Below are 19,190 nucleotides of genomic sequence, written 5' to 3' on the forward strand. Positions count from 1 at the left end.
ATTTCTCTGCTGCCTGGCTATACAGTTTAATATATTATCTAAAATGTACCAACAAATGGGTCAGTTATGTGTCCTGGTTGAAGTTTAATAGTTGGTTGTTTTATATATTTCTCAGTGCAAGTCATCAAAACTACTGTGTAGTAAAGGGGAACATTTAGAGTAATTTGGGAACAAATGAACCTGATATATGATTTTTTAAAAAAAGTAAATACCTAGGAAACACTTGTGATAATTGTAAAAATTGTCTTTGAAATGTTTGGATATATTGAAAGAGCATAATTTATCAGAAAACATTCAGCATTCTTCAGTGTCTCTTACACAAACTCAAACTGCAAACTTTTTACATTTTCCCATCACTACCTGCTATACTAAGTTCCTATTTAAGTGGAAATTAGGCCTTTCTCCTTTGGTCCCGCACAGAATGAAAGAACAAGTGGAATGTAGCAGCAAAGCAATTGGTAACACAGGGCCAGATCTCCAGCTAATGTTAACTGGCCTAGCTTCATTCATTTATACTACTTGAGGATCTATCCCTTTTTTGTCCTTAGAAGCATTCATAACAGCTCTGTAGGAAGTGCTGTTTAACATGCAGTTGAAATTCTAAACCTTGTTATAAAAATACTGACATTCATATATATTTTAAAAAGTCTGTTTATTAAAAAGACACATGGGAAACCCAACCCTGTTCTGACCTTTAGTACTCTGTGTAATTCAAGAAACTCTTCCCACCATAGACAGGAAAACACAACATGATGAGGCAGAGCTGATCCTGCTCCACACCTACTGCGGCTAGCCACACCTTACTGTTATAATAATAAAAAGGGGGAAAAAGAAGAAAAATAATTGAACATGGTATGCTGTTGTTGTTCCAAATAACAACAGTGTGTGCAGACTCATAAATGGTTCAGAATTGACCAAGAGGAAACACATATTTAATGATGACACAATCCTGTTGCTACAGCCATTCACGTAAGGGAACTCCCACAGGGAAAGGCATAAAAAAGCTTAAGGAAGGTTGAGAAACTGCTCAGTTGGTGCTAGTAAGTCAAACGTTGTGTTAGATCCCTAATAGATGTGACCATGAACTCCAGCCAAGGCCATTTCCAGTTCTCTTCTGGATCCCACAGGGGTAGTGCAGGGTGTGATTTGGCTCTGCTAGGAAGCTCCTACAGACCTACAAGCGCACGTGGAGGGGCCATTGGCACATCTGTCTCCATTTCCTCCACCAGGCCCCTCTGGCATTCTTCTGGAGCAGGGGTATCTTGGGGAGCCTTTGGCAAGAGCCATGGGGATAGCATCTTTCTGAGTGGGAATGAGAAACAGACCATGCAAAACCTGAATGACCGTTTGGCTGCTTATCTGGAGAAGGTACGTTCTCTGGAAGCAGCTAATGCTCAGCTGGATAGCTGTATCTCGGAGTGGCACAAGAAGAGGTCTCATGAAAAGAAGCGTGACTTCAACCAATATGAGCAAAACATCACTGACATGCAAAGACAGGTAAGTCAGAGCTGCATTTGGCTACACCATTCTGCATCCCCCCTCTGCAGAACCTGGGAACTCCTTCAGGCTGACAGCCCTACTTTACAGAAGCATAAATAACATATTAGAAACATTAATGAAAGTGGTTACCAGAGCAGTGCATAAAAGTCCATTGTGCACTTAAGGAGGCAGGAGGGGGATAGGAAAAGGTGGAAGGAAAGAGAGGTGTCAGAGTCTGTAGATGTCTGTGATATATAGATATTAAAATACTGTCAAATGTTCTTTTTTTTTACCTGACTTTGTGGACTGATCTGCGATTTCTTGCGTAACGTTCTCATTGACTGCCCAGTGCGGTAAATCACACAAAGAAAAATTGTAAAGCAGGAAAAGTGAAGAGACTGCTTTATTTCAAAGGCGGAGAATGGCAGATTGGACTGTCTAGGACTATGGTAGCGAGGGGAAGCGCTCGCCTATTGTGGAAACTAGAATGGGGGGTTAAAAGTTCAGAAAATCTGCAAAAGTCATTCATGAATGTTCCTTAGGAGCACTGACAAAGATACTACAAATCTTCCAAATAATCCAAATCTTGTAGGTTTTATACCAAAAAACCATAAAAGTCTTGTGTGTAGTCTAGAAATAAGAGTCAGTCAGCAGATGCCATATAGAAACCATTACCTACAACTGTTCTTCCTCCTGTCTAGAAGCTCCTTGCGGCAGGCTTTGGCTATACCAAAGGTACCTATAGACAAGTAATGAAATCATTCCTGAAATCACACTCCAACATTCCCAATATAGCACTTTTGAAGGGGATAGGTTTTGCAATGCTTTAGGAAATAACAGAAACATAGAAGAGCTCACAACACATTTGTAATGGAATAGGAGAAATACACATTCACACAGGCTATTCTTAGAGATACCTTTGTATTTCGTTCACTGATTTCTGTGGTGGTGGAGGAGGAACATATAATGATCATATCCTATTAAAAAAGAAAAATGAAATGTCCATTCTAATTATGAAAACAGCACTGACAAATACTCTTTGGCATGCTTTCACTGTAACTAAACAGTGAATTTATGGTTCCTACCACTATATCATATTAGCGTTCAACAATATGTCTTTCAAACTTATGTATCTAAAAATGTAAGAATAATATTAATCTGCATACATAATAAAACCTAATTAACCCAGTAATCATCCTGTGACTAATCAGAATAATTAACTTTACATGACCATATAAGGCAAGAAGCAAAGCTACTCAACAATGCTATCTAGTTTTTAAATGGCACTTTTTGTTGGAATGGGACTGTTTAGGATTTCCTATGACCTTCAGAACTTTTTTCCAGAGATACCTGGATATTGGCATTAACTGGCACCTTTGCTGATTTACGGTAGGGAGGCCTGGGATTGAATAAACGTTCCTTCTCACTGCTAAAGGTGTTCCCTTCAGGCAGAAGATGAGGGACACTGGCCCCAGGCAATGCATAAGGAAAGCTAGTTCTACTGCTGCCTTGGCCTGTTCTGAGGATCAAAACAGATCATCAGTTTCCAGACCTATCAGTTCAGCAGTGAATTCATTTTAAAAGAAAAAAAAACTCTAAACCAGAGATAAATACTTAGTCTCCAGCTAAACAGATTTTCTCACATCTTATATGAGAGCCCAGGGAAGTTCTGATTCAGGGGGAAAATCCAGACCTACAGAATTCACCCATGCCAGAACACTTAAAAAAGAAAGAGAGATTCAGAAATAGTAAAAGACCCAAATCATAGGATTGATCAGGATAAAGCTCTAAGTGAGTAAAGCACTGTGCCACCAATAAAACTCTTGTATCTACCATTCACAGTTAAGGTGGGTTATTCAGTAGTTACTAGCATCAAGCCTCTTAGACCAAGTATGTATTATTTTATATACCATTCATAGAGGAGGTGGGATAGCGGATGGCTATTTACAGTGGGCACCTCAGACAGCTTTAATCCAGAATTTTTATTTATTTTGGAAGGAACTCCAGCTAACCTCATAACTGCCACCATTGTGAGTGACAATGAAATAAATATTTACTAATCATAATGAATTAATCATATATTAGTCAAAGTGCCCATATTTTCTGACTGAATGTGGAATATGTCCAAAAAGAGCTTGTATCAATATCCATCATACAGCCATAGAGCAGTAAAATTGTTATGGTATTACACTACTGCTTGCAAATATTTACTGCCTGACCACTATGCCTCACTGTTGAGGACTTCACTGCTATTTCAGCTGTGGATGCATGCTCTTCAAAATCAAGATTCCTCCTTACAATAAAACCTGGAATTTGCAGTTTCCTAAGCTAACAGCTCCCATCTCCATGCATATGGTATAAATGATACAGGCCTTTCAGCATATTATCTAGTACTTTGTTAAATCTACCTTTACAGCCTCAAACAATAGGGTTTAGTGTTGGCATTAGGAATGGAAAGTTGTTAAATTATAGCTGTTTCATGGTCAATGTAAAACAAATGGAAAGGCTCGGTCTAGTTCTAAGCAGATAGATATCTGCATTCCAAAATCATCAGCAGCTAGCATTCTAACTGGCATTCTTCAGTAGTCCACAGTGCAATGACAGTAAATCCTACTTAGTATATTTCAGATTAAGTCCTTCACTTCTTTGCTTTTTAGATGCCATGGACAGAGTCTCTTTTACACTAAGGCCCTTACAATGTCATTATTTTGATTGTTGATTTGCTTTATTATAAAATGGCTACAGAACTCAAGACACTAATGGAGCTTTCGGTTTGGCTCTCAATTATGCTCTTCCACAGCATAAAGCTCAGGAAATGGGGTCAATTATTATCTTTATTTCTTTTCCCTGCCAGCAATAACAAACCCCACGCTGTCAAACATTTAGGATATTATTGTACTTCTCAGCTGGCCTTCATTATGCCTTAGGGCAAAACCTGAAATGTGCTGTAATTGGCCAGGAATGTACAGTACTGTATATTTTGTGCTATTGATTGATTAATGCATTCCAAGGACACCTTGATTTTTCCATTAAAAAGTCAACTTGGAGCACTTCAAGATATTTTTGTCATGTTTTATTTTTCCTGGTTTCTTGCTGACTAGGTACAGAAAGTTTTATTTGAAAAACCACTGGATAAAGATATTTCTGTTTTAGGAATATTTTCACCTTTTATTGCCATCTAAGTTTTTAGCGAAGGCTGAGTGAGAAATTTCCCTGTGATTACCTCTTCTCTCCTCCCCGTTAATTAGTAAAAGACTTGATATGTCACAGTTCTTAGTTCGTGTTAATTACATATTAAATGAATGGTTTGAAGGAAACTGGATTGCTTTTAAGGATTTGGAACGGAATACTGAGACTTTCACATTCATATCAGTGTTCAAACCTACCCCAGGTTGGTGGAGACTGAAAGCCATTACCTTTTAATGGCTTGCCCAGTATCTTCTGTAAAATGAGCTAGTGCTCTTACTTACTTCTGTTCCTTTACAGCAGGCTTCTACATCACAAAAGCCACCAGTGGAATTGTCACTAACTAATTTCACATTGCTGGTAGTCTTAACATGGGCAAGAGATGACATTTAGTGGGACTTAGGTTCCTAAACACCCAAGTCACTTTTGAGAGTGAGGCTTAGGCTCCTAAGGAGTTACATACATCTAAATACCTTTGAGATCTGGGCCCAAGTCACTAAGGTGCATTTGAAAATTTTACTCTAAATCCATTCACACTTCAAACAATAGGAATGGCAGAATAGCAAAAGACATCCACTTTATGGCATATCTGTGAGAACCTAACTCTCTGTCTGTGGTTTACAGATTGAGGATGGCATGATCACCAATGCCAGTATTCTTCTGCATATTGATAATGCTAAACTAGCATCTGAAGATTTGAGTCTCAAGTAAGTTCTTTCTTGGATTCTTCACATTTGTAAGAAGGGTGAAAGGAAATAAATCCAGGCTTTGTCCATGATAATATAATAAAACTTGTTTCTGGTGAAGTTCTTTGGTGACATCTGATCAATAAAATGAATGTATAGCAAAAGGAATAGAGAGAAGAATGAGAACTTAATGTTAAGATTACAAAGGACTGCTGAACAATCACGAGTCACTCTGTTTATGAATCATACATCAGGGCCTGAAGAGCAAGTTTTACTGCAGGTGTTTAATTCTTATCATAAAAAGTATGTAGCGATGGTAAGGCTGAATATAAATTAACTCTGGTCTGCACCTTAAACCCCTCCTCCCCCCTTCAACCAAATTATTCTCTCTCCTGTGGTCTTCAGTTCATTCTTCCTGACTCCTACATGCCCCTCTCCCTCACTACCTTTTGCTGGTCTCCATAGTGGGGTTGGCACAGGAACTAAATCACTTCATTACTGGTTACCAAGATATTTCACTGAGCAGAACCACTAAAAATTGGAACTGTGAAGCTTCTTAAATGGAAGGGAATGTTGTTCTGTACAGGATTTCTGTGTGATTATTGCATTCTGAAGAGAGTCTGGTGAATTAGTTGGAGGAAACATTAGTTGACCCCACAAAAATTATAGCGAGGAAGAGATTTTGGTTTCTCTTATATTTGAGATTGGGGAGCAATCAGAGAATCAAAGGCTGTTCCAGAACTGCAGTTTCAAGTGTTGTTTTTGTCTGGGCTATTTTTGCCCAGGAGGTGTCAACTTCCTAAATGTGGCTAACTTGAAGAGTTTTAAAGGATATTACTAGCTAGTTTTTAAGCAATTTTTACACACAGTGATTTCCCCTGGCTTGTCTGGCAATCACTTTGTGGCAAACTGGAGAAGACATTACATTATAGATGCTGTTTTCAAATCCCTAATAGGAATTTTTTTTTTTTGAGTTTTGAAACCCCTATTTCTAGAGCTGTGCTAGTCACAAACAAGAAAATTAAGAAAATGCTGTCTTGTTCATTTCCCTTTATAATATAGGGGAGTGGTTCAGTGACATTTCATTTTAAAGGATTTCTAAGAAATAGCAAAGAATATGTTTTTAAAAGAGCCTATTTTCTTGTGATTTGCCTGAGCATTTGCTTTTCTTTGATGCTATTCATAGAGAACTCATGAATTCATCTGTTCTCAGCATGCATGTTTTGCCTCCTTTTTCCTGGTAAAGATATGAGGCGGAGCAGTCTCTCAGGCAGGGAATGCAAATCAGTGTTGAGAACCTGCGTAAGGAACTTGACAACCTGACCATTGCCACGACAGATCTGGAAATGGAGATTGAAGGCATCCAGGAAGAGCAGATCCTCAGGAAGAAAGAGCATGAGAAGGTAGGAGAAATCTAGACCCTAAAATCCTAACTAATACAGTTTTGCTAATGAATGGACCAGTTTGTGTAATATCTACATCCTATAAATGAGGCAGATAATTCATGGCCCACTTGTGCTCCCACTGAAGTCAATGGGACTCTTTCTATTGACTTCAACGAGAGTTGGGTCCAACCCACAGTTTGCATTATACATGATCTAGTGGATTAGGATTGGACCTCTTTAATTCTAATCGCAGATATGACAATGACTCACTGTATGTCCTTGGAAAGTTCATTTTGCCTGTTTGCCTCTCATTTGCTCCACCTGTAAAATAAAGATAATAAAACTTGCCTATCTTACAGGAATAGTGTGAGAAATAATTAGATAATATTTGTGCAGTGACTGCAGATGAAAACCACTGAGATAATTATTATCATTAGCTGATAGCACCATTCATGCTTATGGTCAGCAAAACAGATACTAGAAATGTTATATTGAGTTTCCTAAGGTATGAAATGATTGTTACTGGTGTGTTTGCCCCCAGATTTACCCTCATACACTGGATATGTCAGTTCTGCATATGAGGTTTGCTTTGAGATTTTGGTTTCATATGAACCCAAAGTTCAGAATGAAAGTTTGAAAGAGACTTGGCCAAGAATGAATAAATACAGATCAAAACTGAAGAAAATGTTTGCACAAATTCCTCCAAAGTAAAAACTAATTACTTTTCCAAAGCTCTAAACATAGCTAAATAGACAGTACTTAATGTTCTTAAGCCTTGACAATTAAAACTTACTACTCTGAATTCTCGTTTTGTTGTTGTGTTGTATATGTTGCTACCACCACACAGCACTGTGCCACTGCTTGACAACATGACATTTTCATGCTGACTGCTATATTGTTGTTCTTAGCTGTCATCCATTGTAGTACCTAGGTACCTAGTATCCTGCTCAGTGATCATCATCTTTTAAAAAGTGGGACAGAAATCCAAAGGGAAGATGGTAAAAGATCACACTTCCATTGGCTGACTCACTTGTGTACCCAGAGATATTAATAAGCTATATTATAGCAATTTTTGGAAGCAGGACAACCAAGAAGGACGTTACTATGTCCAGTCAATCTGCATTTCAAATGCTGTAGTATCATATCTTGGAGTGTTTCTTTTTCTGGGGTCGCTTTTGGAAATGGTATTTAAACATGAGATTATGCTACATTGAAGAGAATTTTACCAAACCTGTTTGACTTGTGCTATAATTATGTTGTTTACATAGTAATTATATGTTTTAATTTGACTGCTCCTCTAGTAATTACACAGAATTTTTAGTCTTCTTCTATAAACTTGGCTACAGTTTCATAAATACTATGTATGCTCTGAAAGGTGAAATTACAATTAGAGTTGAATGAATCTGGATGGTTTCAAGTTCCATTCAGATAAACATCCAAATGTGGCAATATTTCTTTCAAGCGTCTTGCATCTAGAAATAGTATGAAAACAAGTATTTTTGCGTTTTTTGTTGCGTTCTCTGACCCAGTCCTACATGCACTGAAGTCATCAGGAGCAGAAGCAGGCTGCTGGTTCTGGCCACGTCAAATACACCATGACATTACCTACCCACAATATTTAATCAAACTTTACTGAACCTCCCAAAAAAGTTTTGAGCTCTGGTTTGAGTCACATTTTAGATAAAGATATATACTGGCTCTTATTGTGGCCAGACTGATTTGCAGACCCATGAAAACAATTGAATTTATCTGGAAAATCGTCCATCTCAAGTGGAGAATAAACTATTTTCTCACCCAACAGATGGTCTCTCCAATTTAAAGTCATGTCATGGAGTCATGTTAGTGGGTGACCTGGGGGAAGTTTGCACTACTCTTGTCCATGCTGTACCTGTTTTGTGGCTATAGAGGACTTCAGTCTCCAGGATCATTAGTAGAACATCTTTCACCAACAGAATATTAATTTTAAAAAGAGCAGTCAATAGGGCTTGCAGATTGTCTGCACCAGTCCCTGGTGAACAGAAGCCCAGCAACTGAGTGGGGATAGCCACAGCTCAAAAGTATCGGTATAAAGATATCAGAATGAACAGATTGTCTGTGGAGGCACACTTCCAGCTCTAGGCTCCTTGTTAAGTATGCCTACAAAGCAAGAAAGTGGGGGAGGGGTTTGTAGATTGGAATGAGGCAGCCCTTATAAGAGTTTAATCTTTTGACTGGTATGGGTGTGAGACTAGTGAGGTACAACTGATTGGATCTGGCATCTACATTGTAAAGAAACCCCACAGAATTCTTATTACATAGAGGGCTCCACACCTGCCCTGATGGCTGGTAGTATATTTTGCAGATTAAATATATATTGTGCTGTAGACAAACAAAAATCACGTACATTTTTTAGGAAGTGAACTCTTCCATTATGGAATTTTGCAATAGGAATAAAATCAACTTCCTTTCCAGCCAGTCAGAATTCCCTAATGGTTTGGGAACTTCCATGATTGTCTTTGTTGCAGCTGATTCTGCACAATAATTTACTCACGTTGTCATATGATAAAATAGTGTTCCAAAATGTTGGGTCTGGAATCTGAAATAAACAGTCAGATGAGTAAATGCTAAAACCCAGAGATATACGTGTTCCCTTATTACAAATGAAGAGTCAGTGCAGGCAGCGCACTTTCCTGGCTGAACAGAGAAGCGGCATGAAAATACAAGCTTCAGAAGTTAAGAGACCACAAAGCACAGGCAGGTGAGAGTCTTTCTGCAGGAAGTGTAAAGTAATAATCTTTAAAAAAAAAAAATTTAAATAGATTGTTCTTTTTAAATTAAATCACAGTGTGTTTTAAGATTATCCAGATCAAACTAATGTGAGATAAGCAGTTGTTAACTGTGTGTATAACAGTTAATTCACTAGAATGAAACTAATCTTTCAGTGCTACTTACTGAAAATAGGAACGAAGGGGACAAGCTGTATCTACTTATTTTCTCTTCTCTGCCAATATGAATAGGATATGGGGGCGCATCATTCATCACAGGATTTCAAGGTCAATGTGCAAGTGAATGCAGTGCCGAAAGAAGATTTGGCCAAGATTTTAGCAGGGATAAGAAAGGATTATGAAGCCATTATTGAAAAGAACCACCAAGGCCTATTGGTCTGGTACAAAGAACAGGTAACAAAGGAATACATAAAACTTCCTTCTGCTGATTTCACAGAGCCCTATTTGCATAAAAGATTGACCAGTATCAGTCAACTTTTCAATTACTTTTGCTCCACAGACTGCAGCTGTATCCCCAGTGACAAATATCAGCCCAGAAGAAATACAGAGCAATGAAAGTGAAATCGAGAACCTGAGGCGGACCCTTCAGGCCTTGGAGATTGAGTTGCAGGCACAATTTAGCAAGGTATCTTCTGGGGAAATCAATGGCAGGTCACTTTTCATCCAGTAAATTCTCTAGGAACGCATACTTTCATCCAAATTCTGCCCTCATTCACACCCATGCAACTACATTGACTTCTGGGGAGTTCTATATAAATGAAAGCAGAATTTGACCCCTTTTTTCTATATTTAACTGATGGACACTTGCAAAGAAGGCTGTTATACTGCCACCATGTAGAAAATTCATTAGATACTTCCCTTCTTGTGACTGCACGTGGAGGAACAGGAAGAAATGAGTGAGATGACCTGGAAACCAGCCAGCAAGGTGCTCCAGTGGGAGGAGGGGGAAGGCTGAGGAGTTTTCCTAGTGGTCCAAAGGTCAGGTTTGGAAGATCATGAGATGATATGTGAAATCCTACTACCAACAGTCACACACGCTAGGAAGAATATTGGCTGAAAATCTTAAGAATTCCTCCAATAGGGTGACCAGATGACAACTCCAAAATATCGGGATCACTGCAGGGGGAACGCCTTTTCAATTGTCACACTCACCACATCCAGGTCTTTGGCGGCATTTTGGCGGTGGGTAATAAATCTTGCCGCCGAAGACCGTTAGCGAGTGAAGGATCCGCCGCTGAAATGCCGCTGAAGACATGGATGTGCCGGGTGAGTGTACCAATTGAAAAGGAGCTCCCCCTGCCTGTCACCGCCGCCTAATCAAAAACAAACAACCAAACAAAAACTTGCTGCAGCGCACAAAACAAAATATCGGGACAAAAGGCGTCCCGACCGTACTGTGGTCAGGATGAGGGACAAACTGCTCAATATTGAGACAGTCTCAATTTTATCGGGACGTCTGGTTACCCTATCCTCAGATTTCCCAGAGATTAAAGCTCCTGTGTCCATGACAAAGAGAGCTTGGAGTAACACTGTATAATAAGAGGAAAACTGACAAAATGATCGAAGAAATGTCTCATTTACAAAATATAAAAGTGTATTTTGCAACTCCAGAGAGTGGAAATCTGTAACTTCCAAAGTCAATAATCTAAGGTTAGAAAAATTCTGATATGCCATTGTATAACATGTATATTTGCCTCCCTTTTTAAAATTAATAAAAATTATCCTTTGTGATTTGCTAACACCCCAGATATAATCTTTCAATTTAGAAAAAGTTAATTACATAATAAAATGTACATTTGGTGTCAACCTATTGTTCCCTTTTCATTTTAGACCACTGTAAAAACAAAGAGAGTCATATAGGAATCATCATAATTGAGCTGCAAATATAACCTTAACATTTCACCTTTCTAAAAAAATTTTCTGGATATGTCAATGTTATGTTAATAACTTTTGCAAAGGTTATTAAGAAAAAAGAAATGTGACCTCTGAAGATCATATTAAAAAGTTATATCCAGAAAGAGGGAATATTTCTAAAATTTAACTTGAGATTTATTTATGTTTACTTAGTCCTTGTGGACCCCAATTTCAGATTGATTATGATAGATAATGTCTGAGAAGGGCATGACTGATCACAGTATGAGTGCAGCTTTATGCCAGTGTAATTCTGTTTAAAACAGCAGCTATATTGTTGTAAAAGTGAAGCACCACAGTGGTGCATCAGGCCAGAAAAGTGCTAAGCATTATTATTACATTACTGCTGTTGATAAATAGAATAATCAGTTGTTTGACCACACTTTATTATGAAATATACTCTAGAGCCAAATAACCAGTGTCAGCTGGGTTTATTAATATGTACAGGAAAAAGATTCTGTGATACCAGGCTCCAAAGAGCTATCCAATGTAGCGATATTACATTCATCTTACATAGATGGTGCGCTCTCCATATTATACTTTTCAGCTAGTATCATTTATATGATGATTTTAAAGGTTACACATCTCTTTACACATCACTAAAATCCAATCCATCCGTTTGTCTCAGTTCTCTAACTTCTTCTTCTGTCCCTTTATCTTTTTTTTTTTTTTATACTAGCATTCCAGGTGCTGGTCCAAGAAGGTACTTCCCTAGCATGTACTAAGACAGAGAACAAACGGACCTTGATTTTGCAAGTTTCATTTCTGTTTGTGCCAACTGCCTACCTAATCAAATGCCAAGAGTTATGGTATACTTAGACTACGGAAACAGGATTATTGTATAGGCCAGTTTAGGATATATCACTGTGACAATATTTGTGCTTAATGTTATTGTTGTTTAATGCATAGATAGATAGATAGATAGATAGATAGATAGATAGATAGATATGCTAGCCAGCATATATTAGTCAACAAAGCAAAAATGCATTTTTGTACCTTTTTGTGAGGATTGTGCATAATTATGGAGATTGTCAGAGTCCAGGTCAGGTGGGATCAAAAGGCCATTCCAAGATTTCCTTCAAGACTGACTCGGTTACCCTTTGAGCATAGAGAACAGGGATGGGATGATTTAGGCTCCATTCCTGCAATTATGCACATACAACACTTTATTCATGTGAGTAATCCTACTGATTTCAATGAGATTACTTACATGAGTAATCATGCATGTAACTTAAATGTTTGAAGGACCAGAGCCTTACATTTGGAAACTCTTCCGGTTAGGGACTGCACCTTCTGGTATTTTTGTACAGTATACACTGTAGCCACCTCATAAATAATGATACTAGTCTTGGTATTTTCTGTTCTTTCAGAAATATGCCCTCGAAGGTACCTTGGCAGAGACCCAGGCTCACTATACATTTCAGCTCCAGAATATACAACAATTCATCTCTAACCGCGAGGAAGAGCTGAGTCAACTCCGCCGAGACATGAAGTGCCAGAACAATCAGTATAAGATCCTCCTTGGGATCAAAACCCGCCTGGAAAAGGAGATTTCCACTTATCGTCAGCTCCTGGAGGGAAATGCTGACGGGTGAGACAAAGCTAGTCTAATTTGGGTAGAGGAGAGGGGAGTCCTTATGTTTACGTAACATATTTATTTATGTTTAATCAGTGTTTGTGGGCACCATGAAGATGGTAGTAAACACTGGTATTTTTATGTGTGTGGACCATAATAAAACCCACCAGATACTTACTGCACAGTGAAACTTGCATCAATATTATTTTGATTAACTACATTTATTTAACAAATATCTGCATGTATTGCTCTTGTGTCTAGTAATTGGGATACTTGAATTATTATGATATTTTGTATTTGTATAGTAACTTCCATCCCATATACAAAAAAATAAATTCACAATACCCATGGAAGGAAAGTACATTTAATTAATGCTATTTTATAGGTAAGGAAACCAAGACATAGACAAGAGAAATGCATTATACAAAGCTAGAATTCACCCTGTACTAACTGAAGCATCTCGAAGTCTTCTAATGAAATGTGCTGCGTACTGTGTAACACCTAGGCTAGATTCTTCGGGGCTGTGATAATTTAGAGTTAATTTGTTTACATCTCTCTCTCTATGTATATATAGATATATATATATATAAACTAAATATAAATATAAATTTATAAATTTAACTAAAATTTAACTAAAACAAAATTGTTACTATTTTCTTACACTGTATGTGATTCATTTGGACTCAGGAAAAGATGGAAATTTCCCTAAAATTATTTTTTTATTTCTAGCCTAATTTGCAGTCTAAAAAGAAGAATGGAGATATGTTTGAATAGGCTTTGGATAATCATCCAAATTCACAATTGCCTCCATACTGCGTCTCTGAAGTTTTGCCCCTCACTAATGAATTATCTAGTCTAGCCACTCTTTGACTCTATGAAGCTCTGCATTTGGAAACCTCTTAACTCACAGTTCTTTGTTCTGTCAATTAAAATTCACAGCTTGCTTCTAACACATGAGATCTGGGAATTAACTAACCAGATGGAGGAAGTTGATTAGTATACCTCTACCTCGATATAACGCTGTCCTCAGGAACCAAAAAATCTTACTGTGTTACAGGTGACACCGTGTTATATTGAACTTGCTTTGATCCACCGGAGTGCGCAGCCCCCGCCCCCAAGCACTGCTTTACCATGTTATATCCGAATTCATGTGATATCAGGTTGCATTATATCGGGGTAGAGGTGTAGTTAGTAGTAATTTACAGCTCTGCTGCAGAAACTCCCAGAGAGCACTCTTCTCCCAAATACTGAACTCCTTATCAGAAACCACAATGGGCCCAACACTAACCATTTATAGGACATGAGGAAAGAGACACTTTTCCTCAAAAGCAACAACAGTAAAAAACAGAGGCGGGCATTCGAAGCAGAAATGGCTGCTCCCAAGAGTAATGAAGAGCAAAATCCCTCGTGGTAAAAAATACATATGGTCAGTTTTTGTTTTTGCCCTTTAGATATAGGGATGATGGTCACATTAGAAATACCCCTGATGGATATATGAATGGATACTTGAACTGAGAATATTCATATATTTTACCTTCATTTTATTATCTTTACAGAATAACAAAAAACTTTGGATCAAGCACTAAAGGTAAAAACTCCTTATTTTGTTCTCTAGAGTAAATACTAATGACATTCACATTGGATGAAATTTATTCCTGTGTGGAGGGTCCATTCACAGCTTATGCACAACTTAAGTCCCACTTAAGCCACATTTTGATATGGTTTAACTGGTGCATATGTCTCATGCAGGGGTGAATTTCACTCAGTTTGTCTACACTGCAATAGAAGGTGTGATTACAGCTCAGGTAGGCATACCTGTACTATCTTTAATCTAACTAGCCCAGCTAAAAATAATAGTGAAGCTAGATGTGGGCTAGGAATATGAATACGTACCCAAGTGGATTGGGTGCACTTGTAAGAGCTTGCAATTAAACCAGTCCTGCTGCAGCGTCACTGATACTTTTAGCTGTCCTAGCTAGATTAAAGATAGCATGGGTATGTCTACCTGAGCTGCAATCACACCTTTTTGTTGCAGCATAGACATATCCTCAGTGTGTGCTGCTGTGTCCACCAGCTTGTAGCCATTTCTTGGTACAGACTTCACCAGTTACTGAAATACATCATCCGCAGCTAAGACTCTAGCGCAGGCCCTCACGGTCCACAAACGGAATAGCAGCTCCACAAGGCAAGTTAAAAAGCAGCATCCCCTTTGGTTGAGCCAGTAAGTTTGGGCTGTTTGTGCCGGCTGCAAGTCAGTGCTGTCTCACATATCTATAGACAAAATTTTGTCTTTTTCACATATTTCTTTTGGACACATTAAGATACTTTGACAAGAGACGTGGGCAAGTATCTTTATTTATGCGATAATCTAAAGGTGAGCTATCTGGATGTGTCTATTATCACTCCATTCTGCATACAGAAAAAATCTGCCTTTGTGAACTGGTGTCCAAAACTCAATATGCAAGCAATGAGTGGTTGTGTTTGTTTTGCGTAAAAGGTGCATACTAATTTTTGCAAGAGCAAATAGCTGTGTCCACAAAGTGACAGTGAAAAACTGGAAGCTACAGCTGACAGTTTAGCCCTAGCAGGGTCAGAAACCAGCATTAGAGACTAGAAATCAGTTTGTACCCTGATTCAATACCAATTTAAACATACAGCATAAGAATGTTCCCATGTCAAGCCAAAGATGAAACATACAGAGCTTTTTTGACTAGCAGCTCAGACAGAAACATTTCACCATCCACATGACATGCCATAAACCTATTTATGAACTATAGTACCCCAGAAAATCTCTTCATGGTTACGTCAGGTCAGGGCCAACGAACATATAGCATTAAATTTTCAGCTGATATAAATCAGAATAGCTCCAATAGATTCAAGAGAACTATGACAATTTACCATATCTGTGGATCTGGCCCATAAACTATGCACAAAAGCAAACTTTCCCCTGCTTGGTTTCTTTTCAATACTCTTCTTGCCTAATAAATCTCTTATTTACTTCCCTTCAGAACACACTGAAATGACCAGTGGAAAGATTAAAACAATCACGCAGGACAGTGTGAATGGGCAGGTGGTGTCCTCCACCATAAATGAAATCAACCAGCATATGTGAAGCAAGGCACATCCTAGGGCCTGGCTCTACCAGTGGCCTAATATGTGGCCTTGGGGCAAATCTTTTTCATGCTCTGTGCTTCAGTTTCTCTCTGCGGAAAATCAGCATAGTAATACTTACCTTCTTTGTAAAGCACTTTGAGAGCCACAGATGAAAAGTGTTATATAAGAGCTAGATGGCATTATCTTTTTTTAAAGAAAAATTCTTTTCCCACCAAGACATGGAAGAAAAGCTAGGTAATGAAAATGACTCAGGAATGTTGGTACTGAATGTGGTATACATTTCTCACCAGAGCCATGAGTCTGCTGACCTCCTTCTGTAACTGACATATTGTTTTTCAAACTGACTGTAACTTAATGTGAATTTAATAATTTTCCACCTTTGCTGTCAGTCTCAATTACCTTTTATCTTTTACAATAAATCTCATTGTCTGTAATAAACTCTATTCAAATACTTTCGCTGGTAGTTGTTGTTTTTTTACATTAAAAAACTAGAGGGCAGCAGATCCAAGAGGCCTGAAAACCTTGTGTGTCCTGGGCAATTGTGAGGCTGGATGGTAACCTCATCATCAATCATCATAATAATCAAAGAAATGGGTTGACACTGTGCACAAAATCCTACACCTGCCAAGTATATAAACAAGGTATATTAGGCGTTTCCTGTGTACAACTTTTTAAATGTCAGGTTTTAAATATATTGTTTTCAGCATTATTTTAAAGTATATTTTAATGAAATGCCCATTCTGGAAATGTGTGTTTTCTCTTGAAAACCAACTGTAGAGAAATCTGCCTGTAAAATCCTCCCTCCATCAGTCAATATAATTAAATTCCTCTTTTTCATCTACATTTTAGAGTGAGTTTGTCCAGATACATCCTTCAGCCTCCATCTTTGAATTCCCAAATGTTCTCTGTGATCTGATGAATCCAACCCATCACTTGACTGTTTGTCTTCCTAACAGAAGCTCATATCCCATGTTGATGAGTGCTGTATAAGAACACAGACAGATAAATAGGTGTCTATCGACATATCAGAGAATAGAACCAAGGTCAATCATATTATTTTAGGAGTTCATGAACAAGTGAGCTGAACTGGTTAAAAAATTTTAATTTGAAATTTTTTAAAATGAAAAATGGCGTTTTTTTAAATCAAAACAGAAATTTACATGGGATATGTTTGATTTCAGTGAAAATTTGTGGAGGTCATCAAAAAAATGTCAACTGAGAACTGAACATTTTGGGTGTTTGGTTGCCAAAAACGGAAACATTTTCAGTTTTGAGGTTTTCATTTTTTCCCTCAACAAAAATCATAAATATGTTGAAGAAAAATTTCAGTGAAAACAAAAACAATTCATTCTCCTAAAAAATGTTGCAAGAAAAAATTTATTCTCAACAAACTCTACTCTAGTAATGAGGAGAAAGAGAGCCTGACAATCTCTGTGGCCAAGGCTTGCAGTTCCTACATTTCACATCAGCACATTCACCAAATCAGGAGAAAATCCTGACAGTGATGGGACAAATGACAGTGAAGTATTATAAATAGAGACTCTGGCAAATAGAATCAACACAAGTGAATATTCAGCCAGGAGGAATGGAAAATGAAGCAACAGAAGAGAGACAGCATGGAGAAGCATGAGCAACTGCATGTGATTTGCACTCCCCAGCACACATGCTCACCAGACAAAACAGTTCTGGTCTGACCAGTCTTATGTCAATGGGAGAAAATTGCATTGTGTTCCTTCATACCTGCTCATCCTTAGCCTTAATGGGTTTGCACATATATTCTGTTGCTTAGTCTGCACTGAAACAAGAATCACAAAAGAGGGTGAAAGTCTCAAAAACTCAGGAAAAAGGTACTTCTAAAATGCACTAAATCCAACCCCCATGACCCAGCCCTTTCTTACTGGCATGTTAGGACAAGTTAGTGATCACCCCTACGCCTGGTTGCAGAAAGAATCCCAAGGGCCTTGAACAAATTACTTAAATGTTTTGTCTAAATTGGGTAAAACTGGTAATACTGGATTGGTGGCTCTAGGCTAATTGAAGCTGTATTCCTTAGTGTTCAGCAGCTCCAACCAGCCAGGCCTGTTACATAAAGCACCTGGGCTGGAATGTACCTGGCTGACTCTAAACAAAAATTCTGGATTCTTTTAAACTACCTTTCCACTCCCCCAATCCTAAAGTCTGCTCTAAATGATACTGGCTGGATTGGTCCCATAGTTATCCTCCCAACCCCTATGTCAAGGATGTGGGGGAGTAGGTGGCTATGCCAGCTCTGTGCTATCAAAGGATTCCCTTGCACAGGGGGAGTACTTACATGCCTGCTTGTGTTGGCTTTAAGCACCCTTTGCACCACCGGAATCTCCAACAAGAACCAAGGAATCACAAGCTTTAGACTAAAAATCTTGTAGACATTTTTTGAAAAATAATCTAAATAGTGATTTTCATCCATATATCTCAAGGTGAGACAAATGGAGGAACAACAACATAGTATTATCTTCATTTTACTGGTGGGTAAAGTGAGGCACAGAGAGGTGAAATGACTTGTCCATTGTCATATAATAGGCCAGTGGCAGAGCAAGGAATGGAACCCAGATCTCTTGCTGCTACAGATGGGTATAATACGCTCATCTACCAGTGCATGGGCATCTCCAGTGGTTCTGTACCCAAACCAGATGGGGAAATACGCTTTTCCGTGGACTACTGTAAGCTAAATGCAGTAACTCGCCAGACAACTATCCAATGCCACGCACCGATGAGCTATTGCAGAAGTTGGGATGTGCCCAATTCATATCTACAATACACTTAACCAAGGGGTACTGGCAAGTACCGCTAGATGAAACTGCCAAGGAAAGGTCAGCATTCATCACCCATGCGGGGGTGTATGAATTTAATGTACTTCCTTTCGGGCTGCGGAATGCACCCGCCACCTTCCAGAGGCTGGTAGATGGTCTACTAGCAGGACTGGGCGAATATGCAGTTGCCTACCTCCATGATGTGGCCATTTTTTCTGACTCCTGGCCCGAACACCTAGAACACCTGGAAAAGGTCTTTGAGCGCATCAGGCAGGCAGGGGGAAAAGGGGGAATCCCTT

General features: G+C 38.5%; 1 protein-coding gene across 1 annotated transcript; it reads left to right on the forward strand.

Annotated features, from left to right (window-relative positions):
* Positions 1-1,080: 1,080 nt before the first annotated feature.
* Positions 1,081-16,558, forward strand: KRT23 (keratin 23). The gene is made up of 8 exons (XM_032788972.2): positions 1,081-1,497; positions 5,290-5,372; positions 6,598-6,754; positions 9,733-9,894; positions 10,001-10,126; positions 12,783-13,003; positions 14,545-14,576; positions 15,997-16,558. The coding sequence occupies exons 1-8, from the start codon at positions 1,081-1,083 to the stop codon at positions 16,098-16,100; spliced, it is 1,302 nt and encodes a 433-aa protein (XP_032644863.1). The 3' UTR covers positions 16,101-16,558.
* The last annotated feature ends 2,632 nt before the right edge of the window (positions 16,559-19,190 follow it).

Source organism: Chelonoidis abingdonii, chromosome 21 (genome assembly GCF_003597395.2).
Source record: "Chelonoidis abingdonii isolate Lonesome George chromosome 21, CheloAbing_2.0, whole genome shotgun sequence".
Classification (NCBI taxonomy): Eukaryota; Metazoa; Chordata; order Testudines; family Testudinidae; genus Chelonoidis; species Chelonoidis abingdonii.

What these genes read in the sequence shown, in the direction of transcription:
- KRT23 (XM_032788972.2), top strand. Translation starts at nt 1,081, where the DNA reads ATGAACTCCAGCCAAGGCCATTTCCAGTTCTCTTCTGGATCCCACAGG. An exon ending in TCTGAAGATTTGAGTCTCAA is followed by an intron (nt 5,373 to 6,597) that starts GTAAGTTCTTTC and finishes TTCCTGGTAAAG; the next exon opens with ATATGAGGCGGAGCAGTCTC. An exon ending in GGAAGAAAGAGCATGAGAAG is followed by an intron (nt 6,755 to 9,732) that starts GTAGGAGAAATC and finishes CAATATGAATAG; the next exon opens with GATATGGGGGCGCATCATTC.